The 18,269-nt window shown below is 40.2% G+C and overlaps 1 protein-coding gene across 5 annotated transcripts in view; it reads right to left on the bottom strand.

Annotated features, from left to right (window-relative positions):
* Nucleotides 1–11,839: 11,839 nt before the first annotated feature.
* Nucleotides 11,840–18,269, bottom strand: part of sox1a (SRY-box transcription factor 1a) — an 81,877-nt gene continuing 75,447 nt past the window's right edge. For 3 of the 5 annotated variants that reach the window (XR_014797167.1, XM_084908052.1, XM_084908053.1), the window contains one exon: nucleotides 11,840–12,719. Coding sequence is in view for 1 of the 5 variants with exons in the window: in XM_084908052.1 (XP_084764178.1) it covers nucleotides 12,663–12,719 (57 nt within the window). In the remaining 4 variants the exon portion in view is untranslated. The remainder of the gene's footprint in view (nucleotides 12,720–18,269) is intronic. The other 2 variants (XR_014797166.1, XR_014797169.1) reach the window with 2 other exon arrangements.

The raw sequence follows: 18,269 nt of genomic DNA, 5'->3' as shown, positions 1-18,269 counted from the left end.
AACAGAAGGTAACAATTAGGTCTATAGTCTTTTGTCAGCCGTTCGTTCATTCATGAAGCTTCCACGGTGTCAGCAACATCAGGCTGATGTGCTGTGACTTGACTGAATGAGTTTTAGAGTGTGTTTGGTGTGCGAGTGATTGCTCGGGTGAGTCGGTAAATGAAGAAGTGAATCAGCTTTCGGGTTTCTGTGTGACCTCTCGACTCGTGTCAGAGGTTAATGAATGTGGTTAATGCGGCTTGCGACACTGAGATCGTGTCAGTGTGCACGGTGCGCGCCGCAGGACGCCAGTGCCCCTCTGAGCAAAACAAAATAATAGGTGTGTTTGTGTCTCTGGCGGTGCTGATGCGCGTCACATGCCTTCTCTCCATGCCCGGTCCGGGTGCCAAGAGAGGGGCTTAAACCTGCGTCTGGAGATGGGAGCTGTGAGATCCCAGGGAACGGATGCTTGGCACCGTGAAATAGGATTTGGGAAGGACCGAAGCAATGAAGCGAGAGGGAGAAAAGCCACTGCCAAGTCCTCTCTACGGAATTGGTGCCCCCCTCCTCACCCCTTAAACACATTCAGTTTGCGCGCACACACACACACACACGTGGCTATATGAAGAGCAGAAAGAGGGGGTTGTGAATGGAAAGAGAAGAAAATAGAGAGTTTAAGAAGACGAACAGCGTTTGGAGCAATATCATACAGTCAGTGAGACATTGACCTCAACATGTGTTCCTCATCGTAACCAACTCTTACAACTCTCTAATCCTGTCACGGTGTTGTCAGGTGCTTCCTGTTTGCTTATTCGTGGGTGTAAATGTCCGCAGAGGCATATGGCATACGTGTGTGCGTAGACTATTCCCTATAAGAGGCTGACAAGACACGAAGAGAAATGGTAGGGAGGGATAGCAACATAAGGGGGTGGGGCTCCCCACTTGGCTGTCAAATACTGTGATTGATTTCCCACCCCGTGTTATCAAGGCCAGCAGCCACAAGGATCCTAATACACACAGGCTATGAGCAGCCTCAATGCACTGAAAATAGGTCTATCAAGTCTCTCGCTCGCTCCCGCTCACGTGGTCATAACAAATATCTAATCAGCATAATTGGCTCTGCGTGCATCGAGCAAAGAGAGCAGAAGAAAGAGAAAACATAGTTGGCTCAGAGTGTCTCCAGTCTTGACAGTGTACGAGACAGAGAGAAAGAGAAAAAATCAGTTAGGAACCTGAGCACAGACGACTGAGGATGTGTGGAGTCACATTTCTACTTCATCTCACACGTTTATTTATCTCACTCGGCGTGATCAGATCTGATCTGAGGAAAGCAGCTGAACTCGATAAGCCTCGCAGTCTAAGACAGACGGATGTTGTTCAAAGTGGGGACATCAGTAAAGAGTGAAAGAAAACTGGAGGCAAAAAAAGTTAAACCCCTGTCTTCGTCACACTTTCTTATTCTCTTTCTGCTTCCACCTGTCTTTCCTTTTCTTACCTCTTGCCCCCCCGAATGATTTCTCTCTCATTCTCCCCCCCACACCTCCAATTTTCTACAAAAGGACTTGTGCAATTTTGCCATTACTCATATTATTGCTGGTGGCTGCAAACCGAGTCTTGGCTCCATTCCTCAGGGGTAATTGGAAACTGCAGGTGTGAGAGGGCACATTAGCATACACAAGCCTTGCACAGCATACTGCTTCAACCCTAATGGCAGCATGAAAAATACATCTATCACGCTAATGCCGAAGAGACGGATGTGTTCTGTAGTTACACCACTGAGACCAGTCATAAAAATGCGATATCCTGTGGCGTTAGAGAGCCGGTGCACACTTTTTCCCAAAGTGCGTCTGTTTGTGCTTTTAACGCAAAGAAAGAAAGAGGAGAAGGGGAGCGCGCATCTTGTAGTATGTTAATTTAAAGACATTGACAGGTGTATTTTTCAAATATCTTAAATATGTCACAAGTTATATGAACTGTGGCTGAAAACATGCTGCTTTATGCAGCAAAAAAGGGGCTACTCTATGTACGGTGCCAAAATATGTCTCAGTATGCTGGCACAGGGGGCTTCAACCAGCAAACAAACAGCATTTACTGAACAATAAGTTACATTTAATGTGCAAAGTGTCAGTTGAACAGCAGCTGCGGGTTCCAGATGATTGAGGTAACAAGAAGAAAAATACCAGCCAGTGAAAATGATCAACCTTAAACTGAGCTGGTATTTAATGAAACAGGCAATAACCCAAAAAGGTTTTTTGGAAATTTCAGCATTTTAGAGACAATGTGACTGAAAAAGAAGCAGCTGAATACCTTACAGGTCATTCACTGAGCATAAACTATGAAATTTTGTCAACAATAAAAGCCTTTCTTGAAGCTGAGAAATGGTAGTATCATCTTAAATCAATCAGAGTGGCCAAATAACATCTCTTCAGATCTAATTTTGCCTTGAATATAAACAACAAAAATGCATTTAAAAATTGCAACAATCTTTTCTCTTGAAGGTGTTTCACGACATGACAGTAAGAGGGGAGAAAACTGCAGTTTTGCAAATGTATTTCTGCTATTGTTTAGCATTCAAAAATCCAACTTAATTTTATTAACTATATATCAAAATCACCTTAATCACAATTTAGTTGCAAGCACATGTGCCAAAACCTTATTTCTAGCTAGGTGAAACTTAAAGGGGACCTTTAAGTGTCATTTCTAGCTCACTAACAGTAACATATACATGACAGAGAATGGCTAAAAGCATAATAGGTGTAATTAAGAGTCATTTTCTGTGGTAAAAGCTCCCCAAAGCCTGCGTGACATGGCAACAGTTTGATCAGTAAAATCAGCTGTAACATCTGGTAAGGCTATATGATTACATGAAACATGTAATCTGTGTGTTTATGTTTTTTTACTGGTGACATATGCTTGGCTGGATTGTTGTCCTTGTTCATCAGTGCCTCCTTCAAATCATTATTACCAGGTGTTATTTAGGCCAAAAGCTTTCTTGCCACTTTGGCATTATTGGTGCCATCTGTTGCTCAGTTACATGATTTGTAAAAAAAAAAAAAATTAAATAAATAAATAAAGGAGGGCTTTGGCATTATATACAATCATAATCATGACTCGTGTTTTAAATCAGTTCTTCAAATAACATCAAAATAAAAAAATAGAATACATGTTGATCACTTCGGTTAATAGTCAATATTTTGAGATGAGACCTGCGGTGAAAACTGGCAAAGGAAAAAAAATCTGTTTCAGACAGTGATGGCAACCCTTCTGGATATAATTAAATGTGAGTTCTTTGAGTAATATTTGTTCAGAAATTATGATCTGGTGGATTATTGAGAAGCAGAGATGACTCTAAACTAATCACTAATTCCGCTTCTGAATCGGGAGACATTTGTTTGATTGTCATGAACTAAATGAGGAGAAAAAGTACAAGGAGAAAAACAGTAAGGACTCACACCATTGTAGGACATATTTTGCATATTTCTGCCATCAATCAGCCTTACTGCCGAATCTGTTTGTGTAATAACTTGTTGAAACCTTAAAAGAAACCTTGTACTTACAAGAAGCTGTTAAAATTATTTAAAAAACTTATGGAAATCATGCCCACATGGTTGTCAGCAATAAAAGAATTTAAAATTCACTAGAAATCCATATTGTCAAATGTAATTGTAGGATATTTTCTATATCTGGATGTCCAGTGAGTCACCGAGGTACACCTTGCCATCAAAAAGGAGAAATTTAAAGCAGAACAACCAATTTCTTCTAAGGATGTGAAATAATGACCCATTTGGACCCCCTGCTGTGTGTGCATAGGGTGTGTGCCCATTCAACTTGCTATGTTAGCAAATTAAAGGGGACACACAAGTCTGTATGTGTTATTACCATAACCGCACACACATACGCTGACTTGCAGAGACTTTCTTTGTCCTGTCTTCAGTTTTTCCTGTCTATAGGACACTGCTGTAACAGCTTGTTAAACAGTGACATGCATTGACTTCCAGACGCCCTGCTGTGCACATCTCACTGCAGTCAGGGCTTCAAGAACACGAATAAGCCATCACTCCACTTCTTCAAGGCTGTGGTTACTTCACAGTGACTGACTTGAGCAGCCTCACAGAACATGCATGTACTCTGTGACTATACAGAGGGAATATACAGAAAAACACAGGAAACCCGCCAAAAATGCAAAAAGAAGAACAGGAGAGATAGGGAGGTAGGACGGAGACGAGGCAATGAAAAATTTCAGAGCTGATCATTCATGTATTCAAATTTTAATACTTCGTGTCAGCTCTGAAAAAATGTTTCTTTGGTTTAAAACATCATATTTTCATCATTTGCATCACAAAAAAATGCAGCACAAAAATATGCATCCCATTTATTTGTAGCTTTGGTGGCAGCCTCATGCGCCATAACAGCTAGGTGATCTCAACAAGAAAACACACGAAGCTATACCAGTTATTATGATAATTAATGTTTGTCACACAATTTAAAACATAGAAGCACACAGAAAGTTCAAAGGTAGCCTATTCCTGCCTTTTTAAGCCTTTATTTTACCAGTTCATTACCCCAAGTGTGCCAGGATCACACAAGGCTGATAGGCCTTCTGTAGTTAGTCATTTAATTTACATATATGTTGAAATTACACAGATCAGTTTTAAAGGGGAGTTTAAGAGGGCAGTGTGTGAAATCTTGAACTGACACATAGGAAATGACTTAATCTAAAAAACAGAATAGATAAAAGAAAGAGCTAAGTGAGCTCAGTGGACTGGTTACAGGCAGGATCTCACATGTTTTGGGATGTCAGTACTTTCCCGTATCATCTGATGCTGTTGCGGTCAAGTTCTGCTGGTCCACACATTTGCAGTTATGAGTTATGGATGCGTTGTAAATATATGCAAAATGACTTACAAATAACTTTGACCGGCATAGCTATCTGTGGAAAAGAAAACTGAGACCTTTCTCTATGGAGTTTCTCCCTGTGCATGTGTTAGTTCCCTCTGGGTACTGTGCTTTCTGCTGCAAAGATGTGGTGACTTTAAATTTGTAATGGATATGAGGTAGATAAAGTGCTTGAAGTGTGTAGAATACAGCACTATATGAATATATTGTTAAAATCTGACTTGGTAAGTGGACTGGTTCTTATGTAGCACTTTTCTAGTCTACTTGAGCGCTCAAAGTGTTTCACACAACATGGCTCATTCATACAAGCACTTTTTTTCCCTACACCTAAGTGCTTTCTATCTAAAGCTCAGATGAATGAATCAACTTGGGGTTCAGCATCTTGCCCAAGGATACTTCAGCATCCAAACAGAAGCCAGGGATTGAACCACTAACCTTCTGATTAGTACATGACCAGCTCTACCTCCTGAGCTACACCCACCCCAACAAGCTTGCAGCAAGTACTACCTAAGGCCAACCTTAGCTTCAAGGACCAGACTATTTTGAGAAGTGCTCAGGGTGGTATGGCCATAAGCTAGTAAACTTGTTTTTTTAAGCACTTTGAGTTGCCTGTAAGAATAGAAAAGCTTTATATAAATGCACTATACTATGCTGTAGGCCTGCCAGATCTCTGAATCCCTGTTATATGGCCATCAGCTTGAGCCATTAGTGATACACTAGAATCACTTACCAAACGGTCAGCTGTTAAGTTCGATAGTGTGTAATGCAGCTGCCAGATTTTGATAAGGAATAACTCTGGTTCTGCTTTTGATACTGAAAACAAAAGCTTGTTTTAATCTGTGAAAATGTGCAGCCATTACCAGGCTGTAGCTATGTTCTACGTAAACTGTGCATCAGTGTCTCTGACTTCTTTTCAAACCTCACAGCAAATACAAATAATAGATTCTGTATTTGACAATGAGACGCAGCAGGTGAATGTCTGTTTCGAAGGTGGGTCATAGCCTAGCCTAACGTATAGTGCTCTTATTAGTGCCCACATGGGATTTTAGCCAAAAACGCTATGAGAAAAAAAGAGCAGTGAGGTGTTGTATCTGCGGCTTTTGGCAGATGGAGTTCATCAGTGAAACTGCAAATATTACAAAATAATGTCGCGAGGAGTTCATGTAGGTCTATTGTTTTCATTAAAATCTGTAAGTGTTGCTGGATGTGTGTGCATGTGCTCTCCTTGCAGGAGGTCAGTATACTCCTGCGCTGACTGACTGAGGAGGATTATTATGGGATTAGGGGTGTCTCGGTTACCGGGGTGAGATGATAATCACAGTGGCTGTCCTCTGATCTCGACGGGGATAGGAGTGTCAATCAAACTGGAAACACTCAGAGATGAGAGGTACCACTGCTGTGAGCGTGAACACGTGCGCAATGTGCTCTCTGAGCTGGGTGTTACATGTTTGATCACATGTGTGAATGTTTTGTGTGAATCAGCTGTCAGGTAAAGGGAAGTGGGGAAAAGAGGAGTTAGTGTTTTTTTTTTCTTTCTTTTTTTCATCTCGCTAGAAGATGAGTGAATTTATGTTTTATGGAAATAAAATATGGCCCACACCTCCCTCCCTGCCTCCAGATGGTCCCTGTGGAGAGAGGGTGATTATCTGGCCCATCTGAGCAAGGGAACCTGAGAGTGTTGATGTTGGGTGGGCAGTGCGGTGCCACGCCAAGCCTCCTGTCCCCAGGAGCCTGAATACGATCCCCTTTACCTGCCCCCTGTCTCTGGTCCTCTCCCTCCCTCCTCCACCCCATCACCGGCTAGGCTTACTGCAACTCCCCCACCTCCTCCTATCCTCCCGCTGTCTACGCCCCAGGATAGACTTTCTTCCACCTGACAAGGCTTGGCCTGGATTACTGGAATACCTGGACAGGTAAGTCAACTGATGAAGGTGTCAAGTGCATCTATGTGTTTTTATGTTAGTTTGTAATGCTTAGCAACCCATCAGGAACAAAGCAGTAAACATCCACAAAAGAGGGTTGCTAAGAACTCTGCAGAGCACTTTGTTCCAAAGTCCACTTTAGTAATCCCATGAATAAATAACCAAGGGCCACCAGCTCGGTTAATAAACTCTTCCTCATTTTGATTTTCAACCTTTTACTCCCTCCTTTCTCTCCCTCTCCTCTCTCCATCCTACTCGTCCTGCCTGCTAATTAGGCCAGGTCTTCGGTTTCCCTGCCATGGGTGATATGAGTTTATCAGAGCTGCCTGTCAGGCTGCAGGGGTCAGAGAACGGTGTTGTTGGACCAGACTGCAGCTTGAGCCGTGGCACTAGCTCAGCCATGAGACAGAGAAAAGAAGCTAACGGATCAGAACTAAAAGAGATCCTATCAGATGCATTTTGTTTTCAAGCTCAGAGATCCCGCTAAAGGCCTCAGCAGAAGACAAAAAAAATCATGACGGGACTTCTAAATGATATCGCAGCTACTGCCTGTATGTAACTGTTTCCTTATTATCACTGATATAACACTGAACTATAAGCACTAGACCAAACTTAACTAAATAAAGCTACAAGTCATCTCATGCTTCATTAATGTGGCAGTAAATAAAAACCCAGGTGTACATAGAGGTGTTTTGAGCACTTTTTGAGCTCGAGCACTAGTTTTCAAAAGCTAAGAGCTATTTTTCCTCTTAGCTGATTCTCATACATCCTATAAAAAAAAATTATGATTTTTTTTTTGCAACACTTTTAAATTTGGCATATGATTTGCAACAAACAGTGATTAAAGTCTTGATATGTCCTTTGCTGGTATTTAAGCAAGATAAGACAAAGATGAAAGGCTGATTAGCACTTCAGCTTCACTTTCTTTCTCCTTTGGTTAGTAATTAGTAGGTTTAATTTGACAGTTTTAGAAAGACTTTTATAAATAGATACTTGAGAGGTTGGCCTCTCTCACTGAACTCAAAACACAAGATCTTCTTAACCATTTTCTTCTTTCTTAATGTAATAGTACATTTTTTAAGCACTTATTATTTGAGTAATGCAAACATTTAATCATCCATAGTCCTAATATATTAAAAGTGAACTGAGTTGACATCAGTATAATCACTGATATTATTACACAAGAGTTTTTGCTGTTTTATTAAATAAAGATGTGCATAAGAAAAAAAACATTAAAATGAATGAGATATGTTTTAATTCATGAGATTCATTATGTTACATTTGTTATGGGTTTGTTAACGTATTAGAAAAAGAAACAGGTAATCCATTACTTTTGACTTGACATGAGATTGTGCTGTAGGTGAGAAGTTTAACAAAACAAATAATGATATATTACTTACCGATTTAGTCACATTGTATCAGGCTGTGCCACATGTGCTGTTCTACTCTTTTTAAAGGGACATCCTTTCTGTGAGATGTTGAACTATTAATTATACATCTTATTTCTTTATCTTTCCCTCCTGCTGCAGATTACGAGGGTGCACTGCAGTGCATTCAAAAGAGGGCAGTGTAACCACACATGCAGGCCTTCCTTGATGCTTGCCCCTATTTCCGCATCTCTCGTATAAACAATATTAAAGCGTTAGAATACACCTGTACATGTAGTATTTTATATAAACGTTTGCATCTTTGCAAATAAAACCTTTCCAACAGCAACTTGTTTTTTTTTGTTTCAGTTTAATAGCCTATTTGTCAGGGACACAACGTCGAGAGAGAGAGAGAGAGAGAGAGAGAGAAAATGAAGTATGACTAATGTAATTTGAACAGACATTTCAACAGTCAGAGTGAAAAACCCAGTGGTCAAGCTGTGAGGAAAAAGCTGCACCTGGTAATTGCTGCAACACCCACTGACCCCTGTGTAATGTGCATCAGCATAACCCTTCACAACATGTAAGAAAATTGCTTCATAGTTAGTGCATTATTGTTTCAGTGATGGCAGAGAGGTTGCTTTGCTTGGCCCTGGGTGGCATCATTAACACAGGCTGGAGCAACGCGTTTAAATCAGATGGCATTGTCACAGGTGTAACTACTGCTGTTCATGCATGTGATTAATGTCCCCTTTTTTGATTAATTTCCTACGTTGGCTGAGAAGTCCTCGCATTTGTGATTAATGAACCTGCAGCCTAATATAATGTAATAGTGGCTTATTTTTTATTTTTTTGTATGTGTATATGCATGTGTGCTCTCACTGGTTCCTGTGTGTGGTATCCCAGTTCAGTCAATAGTGGCAAGCGAAAGGTCGGGGTAGAAGAAATCATGCACAAAACCTGAAATTTTCTTAACAGAAGAGTCTGTCTCACTTGGAGTTGTGATAAGGGTAATATGCCAGGCTGCTACAATAAATCAGTTTTAAAAAGACAAGGGGAAAGATATAGAGAGCCTAGCACACAGCTAGATGAAAAGTTAGTGGGAGGCTGATACATAAATCCGCATACAATGATGCAACTCTGGTCTTAAGGGTCTAAGCTTCTGTGTCTGCCTGAGGGCTATGATGGGTGTGACCAAGATGCTGCAAACCAGATCCTCACACTCTTCTCTTTTCAAGAGGAAAAAAACCAATATACTGCTTGGTTATCCTCACTGTTGACCTTTTGATGTCTAAGTCAATATTGTGTCTTTTTTTTTCTCACCACCACTCTCAGGCTTCTTCCCTCTCCTGCCCACCTTCCCCATATCCCCGGTGGTGACAGAGATGGAGGACACAGGGGTCTGTAATTAGTTGGTTGACCCCGGGGTTGGGTTGTGTGACCCCGGCAGCCGTGAAGCGCAGATCCAGCCTGATCAGATGAGTAGTTCTGAGGGATCAGTGGTTGAAAGACAGCCGCCTCCGTACCTCGGCCAACCCAGTCACACTAGCCAGCGCAGCAGCGATGGGCACAGTTACAGGAGCCCGGCCGACGAGCCCAAACAGAGTCACAAACACCTGTCTGGGGTAGACTACAAACATACAGACACATGCTTTTCAACATCCACAGACACCGATGGGGCTGCAAAACAGACTACCTGCCACCATTCAAGGAAAGGAAGGGAGGAGGGGGGCTGAAGGGTAACCCGACCCAGGTAGGGGAAGGATAGGGAGGGAGGGGACGGGAGGTGAGGGAGGAGTAGTGCTGGCCCTTGGTCAAGTGCCTTGTATTCCACAAACAGGCCGCATCCAGTTACACTTTACCTGAGAAGCTGAGCCTGAGGAGAGGATTCAAAGAAAAGCTTGTGGACCTCCCTCTCTTTGGTGTACTTTCTTTGGCGAAGAACTACATTCTGATTTCTTCTGAGTGTATAACCAGGGATTTAGTGAAAACAAAGGCCAGTTCACATGTGTAAGTGCTGCACAAACATTATAAGAGCTGCCTTCACTGCGTTACTGTATGTACGAGCAAGACTGAGGATTGGTAAATGTGGCTCAGCTGCCTGCACTGCCTCCGCAGCTCACCACACTAATTAGAAGCGGCGAGATGGGAGAAAGGGAGAGAGTGTCATCAAGGACACGCTGGGAGACGTTCACCTGAGACAGCTCAGTCACTGATGCTCCGGGCACATCAGTGTGACCTGAACACCGGCACTGTTTGAAGTTGTGACAGAGAGAACGAGAGACAAAAGCGTCTGGATCTAACTGTAGGCCTTGGGGGAATAAAGAGATGGGAAGAAACAGAGAGGAGGGAACACAGAGTGAGGAGAAGGAAATTCGTTGGAGAAAAATAGGCAAAGAGGACAGGGAAGAAAAGCAAAGGGAGAGCACTTCCCCACTTTCCTGTGTGAAAATTGAGGCCTGCTCTTTAGGACACTTATTATTTAGTCTCACTTTCTGTTACTTATCCCTCATTTGTTTCTACCTCTTTACCTCTCTCAAGTCATCATGTTTACACAAGCTGTTACTGCCATTTCCCCGTTGTCTAACCCTCTGCTGTTTTTCCTCTTTTTTTTCTCTCCCCCCTCTTTCTTTGTCTTTTCGCTACTGGTTGGAAATCTGGAAGGCTTGCTCATCGGCGCCAGCCTCTGTTAATCCCCTCCCAAAGCACCTTAGCAACGCTAGGAATTTAGAGATGCTAAAAAAAAACCACACGACGACAACGACAACAACTGTTCTTAACACTGGGCTCATATTGGCAAGAGTGGCCACATCTTGAGATGTGTGTGTGTTTTCCATAAGTAGTTCAGAACAATCTGGAAGGGTGTGATAACCAAGGATCTCTCAAGAGTGTGTGTTTGTGTGTGTGCAAGTGCAGAACGTGTGGGTCTGAACGTGTGCACAGAGTGGGACTGCGTGTCTATGTAATATAGTTCCTATATAACAACCAGCAACCTGGTAATCACAGCATGTAGTCACCTGAGATACTTATTATCTAGTCTCTTTACATGTTCCCTCTTTGTCTGTACCACGGCACAAGCCGCATGCTGCTGGATGAGCGTTTGTCTTTGTGTGGCGGGCTGCACACACCTGAACAAGTCAATGAGAGGCTGAAAACGAGTGAAAGAAATATATAAATTATTACAGACTGCAGTGAACAATTTATGTTATTATGGGCCCAACTTTGATGCTAGCAAAATGCCTTGATGAAAAAAAAATCAATAAAGCAAGGTTACAACACTCACAGCAATTACGACGTCAGTTATTTTTCATTTATTGGCTTTGTGATTTTCACACATCAACACAGATCACCCCAGCACCTTTCGCTTTCTCTACCCAAAATCAATTACTTAGGGGCAATGGTAAAATAATTGAGGGCGCATTTAGGCCTTGAAATTAATACATAGTTTAAATGTTAAAACTTTTCTGTAACTTCTCACTTTGAAGTATTAATTTACCTCTCAAATTGAATGTGAAAATAAATGACGGAAAGCACAGTATTTTTTTTATTCTCAGGCCGTAATAAGATGCAAGAGTTTATTTGGTATGTACTCTTTATCCCCCCCCCAGCCATGGGTGGCTGTGTAAGCTAACAGAAAAAACAAACTGCAAAATGCAAGTGCATAGCACACGTCTATCTCATAAGATGACTTTTAATCCATCAAAAGACAAAACAAAACACACAGAAAAACCCGATAATAATAATAATAACAGTAGTTACTTTTCTAAAGCAAAAAATATATATGTATATTACATGGCGTATACACTCATGCACAAGAAAGATGTTAATAAGAAATTAACAGCATATCCAAACAATACATGTTTATTATAGGGGATTGTGTTCAAATGAAAATGACCTGTTTCATCTGATCCTCTGTTCCTATAGTGGCAAATCTTTACAAGGTTTCTTTTGGGCTGGTCAAACAGCACGTTAAATACACTTGAGGCTGTAGAAATATTCATTACAGGCATTTTGACGGATTTTACAAATCTGAAAATGCAGCGGGTTCTTGGACAACATGCCAGCTGAGGGACTAAGAGTATTAAGACAGTGAAACTGGCTCCAGTGAAAAACACGAGAAGAGCTGCTGCAGTCACTGCAGTTTCCTTTTGTGTGTGTGAGTGTGCATGTGTGTGTTTGTTTTTGCTCAGATGGGCAAAAATATGGGGCTAGGATTGTTTTGTTACCCACAATTTTAAGCTAAAAAAAAAAGCCACACGATCTGAAGTCATACACTTTACTTGGATACAAAACATTGGGTGACAGGAGAAAGGGGTTATGTAATTAAGGGGTTTCAAGAAGGTAGCATCACAGAGGAAAGAACGAGTTAATGGAAGAAATTTGGGGCTCTGACAGTTGCTGACATTTTCTGAGAGGTCTTTTCGCCCGCACCACCTATCTCCCAGTGCTCAAGGTAAAGATGGCCTGCCAGTAAAAGGGATGAGAAGCTATCTGTAAATCACAGTCTCCCCACAGTGATCCAGTTCAGCTGGTCATAGACTTGATGGCCATTGTCCTGGAAGACAGATAGAAGCACAAAAACAAGGAGACAAACAGATATATGTTACTAATTTGTAGAGGATATCAAAAGTCAGTAAAAGTAAAGTTATTAGCAAAAACACATAAGTATGTATATATATATATATATATATATATATATATATATATATATATATATATATATATATATATATGTATATATATATTATAAGCAGACAGAAACACATAGAGAACATGTACATTGTCTAGTCTGATGAATGGTTAAATGCATAGAATATATATTTGCAGAGAAATTAATCAAATTTATCCCACACCTTAAACAGTCTGATAGGTGACAACAATCTAATGGCTGCGGAAACAAATTGAATAGGGTTATAACCATTAAGAGCAATTTATCTGTACCTCTCTGACATTTTCCGGTGACATACACATCCTTCACTTGTTCCAATCTGACCTATCTAAACGACCCAGTGTTTTGATCACTTGACCCAGCAGAGTTCAAAGGGCAGCCGGTTCAAACGGCTATCAGTGCGCTGCAGGTTGCAGTGGGCATCATAAAACTGCTGTTTCTTATCTGAACTCTTTGACCCCTCATTAACCCCTCTCTACTGCTTTGAGAATTATCGCCTGCCGCACATTTGTCGAGGCGGTGAGAGTCACTGAGAGTCACTGAGAGTTTGTGAAACACCGAGCTAGTTGTAACATTTATAAGAGCAAGCATCTTTAGCTTCACTTTGGCAACGCAAGGGTTTTACCGAAATTGAAACAACAGCATTGTAACATGCTCGCGGTGCTAACATATCTATGCTGCACTGAGGTCATGTGGGAAAGGAAAAAAAAGATTTCCTTAATACCAACTTGTGAGTTTTGACATCTTCAAGAAAGCTGTGCGAATAATAAAATACTGTGAAGTGAAGAAATATGACAAAGTTTTGATGTGCGGCAACCTTATTTGCATGATTTAAAGGATCATATTAAAGTTAAACAGCGGAACTTTCCCTGTTATAATTAAAGCCTGGATATTCACAGGCACCCAGAAACTTTTAGTGACAACGCATGAATGTGGCATAATGTAAGCGGTGGTAATACTCACTGACTTCAGAATCACAGTTTCAGCTGAGGCTGATGGGAATGCTGTTATTTAGCGTTAAATACATAATTTGGTCTGTTAATGGCACATGATGAAAAGGGAGGGGATTATTAGATTTATTTGATGGGAAATATTGCATATGAACCACATGACTTATCAGCCTCACTGAAGGAAAACTCAGTACATCAACAAAGTCCTCAAGATACACTGGACTACATGGACTGGCCAACCTACAAATTATACCTACAGCAACTACTAAGCCATGGAAACCCATGTCACAAAGCTCCCTGTGCACAGTTTTTGTGCTGATGTTAATGTCATAGGAGGGTTGGAGCGCTGCAGTTATCGTCAGTAGAGCACTGGTGATTTTTATGCACTATACGCCTTAGCACTCAGCAACTCCGCTCTGTGGTCTGCCACTTCATGGCTGAGTTGCTGTGGTTTCTAAATGCTTCCACTTTGCCATAATACCACTTACAGTTGATTGTGGAGTATCTAGGAGGGAAGAAATTTCACAAACTGACTTGTCGCAATGGCGGCATTCATTTACAGCACCAAGCTTGAATTCAGTGAGCACTTTAAAATGACCCATTTTTTCCACAAATGTTTGTAAAGGTTGACTGCATGGCAAGGGGCTCGATTTTATATTCCTATGGCAATGGAACTGAAAACACCGGAACAGAGATGTGGCACAATACTTTTGTCTATATAGCATACATTGTCTGAGAACCATGCATCATGGCATTTTGTTTTGCAGATGAAAATATGTTATTGGACAGGTGAAGTCTCTGACCTTCTGGTGCACTAGAGGAAAAGTCAGCAGAATGCAACAAAAAGACTACGGAGAACATGAATTTTTTCTCAAAATTTCACCTCACTGCTTTTGCTAGACGGTGTCTGAACACCACCTGACATCGTCTACGATGTAAAGAGCATTGAGCATAGAGCATCTCTATGTGTGTCCAAAGCTTCAAAGTTTGCCTCATTGCTTTGTGGGGACCAGCTGGGAAAGAAGAAGCAGTGCTTCTGCATGTACATGCTTTTATTTTTAAATAAGACTTCAATCAACCTCCTGAAATTATAAGGTTCTGTTTAAAAAGAAAAAAAAGGTGTTCAAATGGGAGAGAAGAAAAAACAAGATAATAAGTAGGCTAGAAAGAAAACAATATTATTGTACTCAAAAGTACCATTACTTTTGTACTAAAAAGAACTTATTAGAGTCAAAATGCTTTCGAGAGTTTTATAGTTTCCGAATGCTCTCTTAGTTTATTCCCCCACCCCCCAAAAAGACTCAAGGTTATTGCATATATTTAGTGAGGGACAGGAAGCCACTTACCGTGCTTTCATTAACATTTATTCTAAAATCCCCTTTTCTCTCTGGAGCACATGTAATAGTCTGACTGTTGCTGCCAAACAACACTAAGTTTGCTTGTCTTGAAGAGTCCATGAAAGAAACTCTTTGTGGAAGCACTTCTGCTGAGAAAGGGGGAAAAAAAATCTAACAGTAAACGATTCTTCCTTCAAGAGCGCAAACAGGAGTATTTCAGAGGACACTTAAAACTTATCATGTGGCCTTTCCTTGTTGTTGTGTTTGGAACAAATAGGTACTGAGGTATTTTCTTATTTGAGCAAAGCAACACAATGCTTTTGCCTGAGAAAATGAGATTAACTTTTAAAATATCTGGGGGGGTTTTCATTTAAAGAACAAGATTATTTATTTTTAGTAGCAAATAGCTGATTTTATTCAGGTTAAGGAACAATTTCTTCATTTCAGAGCCTTAAAAACTTCCCTCTACATCTGTTCACCCATTGATGGATTATGGATTTATGTCAGGTAACAAGGAAGTCTCCAAGAGAAATAATTTCCTTCCATGGTCATAGTAAGTATGACAGGACCAATATGGCACATGGGTAAAGTTGGGCTTAAATTCTTAAAGGGCTGTACTTTAATCCAAATGATATTTCCTTAAACCCAAACAAGTTGTTTTATTATCTAAACCTAACCGAAGTGCTAGAAAACACGAACTAATGAGGAAAAAAGGTATTGTTGTTATTAAGCTGCAAAGTCCACATAGGGTGGAGGTCAGGGTTAGTGGATGGGTCAACAAAACACTTTTTTATTTCAAAATGCTCTTATTTTTTAACTATGTTCCTTAATCTTAACATGTTTAATATAATAAGCATGATGATCAAGGTTTTGTGTCTCGGCCTTTGCAAACATAGGCAGAAAACAGATGAACCATATTGTGCTCCAATGGGTTGTGTTCAAAGGGGTTAAGCTGGAGGACCTGTCACTGTGCTCGCCAAAGTAATTGCTTACATCTCCTTATGCTGCTGTAATCACTAAACAACTCTGACAAGGCAAGAGTCAAACAGTCAGGGAGACTGTAGAACAAGCCAGCTCTTACTTTTATCCATTTTAGTTGTGGTAAAAGTCACAAAGTCACATCTGTGAGGTGAGAAAAAATTAAAGAAATATCGCTCTGTATAATGCAATTTAATTTAACAGAGACACAGTCTGAATTATTAAAAATGACCATACAGTTGAATTGACACTTCTTTAAAAGAGTTAAAAAAAATTATATGAACACTATATTCTTCAAGAAGATGGGAATTTATTGACTGTATCTGACTTTTTAAGCAAAGTCGAAAGAATAAAATGCCTCCTGAAAGGACAATCTGATGAATGCCTGTAAAGGTTATTCAAGTTTTTCTTTTGTCTTTATTTTTGTCCTAATATAGCTTCAACCTAGGGGGTTTACTTAGAAGTTGTCTGTTGTCTGGCTGATTTTGTTTGGGCCTGACTTTTGTGCCACTTTATGATCGTTCTGCAGTTATTTGATTAATTATCAGAGCACTGCATGCACAGGTGCTTGTGAACTAGGCCTTTACCCCAACGCTGAAATCTAACATAAAAGATAGGATAATTAATTTTTAAACTCTAAACCAATCACATTACTTCACTCCTACCACTAAAAAAGTTGTGCCAGTCAGAGTGGCTCGCCACATTAAAAGATTCCTTTTAAGTGCTGTGTGCACGGTGGAGAACTTCGAGCCCTGAAAGCATGGCACAACAAATCTACAGTCAAAGTTTTTGTGGAAAAGGTGAAAGCTCAGTCATGTCATGTTATTTAAGTATGTTGACACTTATTCTTTGCAACACAGTAATCCAAAAATATACAGAACAGTCAGTATACTGTATGTAGTTTTGAATTTGTTGCAGGTATTAGTAACATGACATCAATCCAATATTTCTAGAAATAATTCTGCATCATATTTTAGCGTGATTAAAATTGTATTTAATAATAAAGCATGAAACACTGCTTTTGCCAGAAAAGTTGAAAAAAGGGTTATGATGCACAGGATTAATGATCTCTGAGTCCCCCTTCACAAACTGGCAGGTTACTGAATATTAATCCAACAGTATGATGAGTTTGGAGCTTCAGCCCGGTCTCATTTCCAAGTTTGTTTAATTAAAGGTAAACACAGTAGATCATTGTGAATGATGACAGTTCTCAAACCAGAAGCTGTATGTTTATCATTGATGATAATTCCCTGCTGCCATCAGAGGGCAACAGGACAGGTCATTTATTATATTATTTAAGTAACCCAAGGCGGTTTTTCACAAGTACTGACTGCTCTACCATACTTCTGCAATGCATATTTAAATTTTACACAGTAGGAACGTTTTTTTTATGTGTCTTGCATTTCTTATTTTGGACTTCCTATTTTGCTTGCCCATGTTTAAAGAACCTGCTGAGAAACCCGGTTTCTACCAGGTTTCTTCGCTTCATTTAGATGTAATGCCCACTTGTTTGCAAGTCTCCCACCTGCATGCCATGTAACTCTGAATTTAACAGAAACAGATGGAAAAAGCAGATGTTATGGTAGTTCTGCTGCCAGTACCTGTGCAACCTAAATTAAATACAGCAGCTGCCTGTGTCCTTGGATTTAAACTTATTCCTAACGACTTTAATACAGTTTGCTCCTGAATTTCTGCCATTAGGATTTTTTTTTTCCAGTGCGCGAAGTATCAAATTTCTACATGGCAGATAAGTCTCAGGTAGGATGATGGGGTGGCTGGTTTGGTCTTTAATATAAAAGCCTTTGACACACAGAATCTATAAATCATTTAACTCTATTATGGGAAACTGTTGTTAATTACACATCTCCTACTAATTGTATATGTTGGTATCTTTTACCCATTGCTATGAATCTTTGCCAGTCTTGACTAAATCATGCTAGCCACCTATACTGTGGCCACAGTGGAACATGATGGAAACACAATATCAATATTGAAATGTTGATATGGTGGACAATAGGAAAATGAAATTCACTGGTTGACAGTTTGGTCTGCTGCTGTCGTGGTGACAGAAACTGATGACAAAAATGTAAGTCATGAAGACATTATTTTTTGTAGAAAGTGATAAAATGTATTGGTGTGATTAAAGAAATTTTTAACACAAGACATTTCAA

Source organism: Perissodus microlepis, chromosome 16 (assembly GCF_051167445.1).
Source record: "Perissodus microlepis isolate ML-2025 ecotype Zambia chromosome 16, ASM5116744v1, whole genome shotgun sequence".
Classification (NCBI taxonomy): domain Eukaryota; kingdom Metazoa; phylum Chordata; class Actinopteri; order Cichliformes; family Cichlidae; genus Perissodus; species Perissodus microlepis.
Note: the sequence above shows the minus strand (reverse complement) of the source record. Positions and strands in the feature narration are given on the sequence as shown.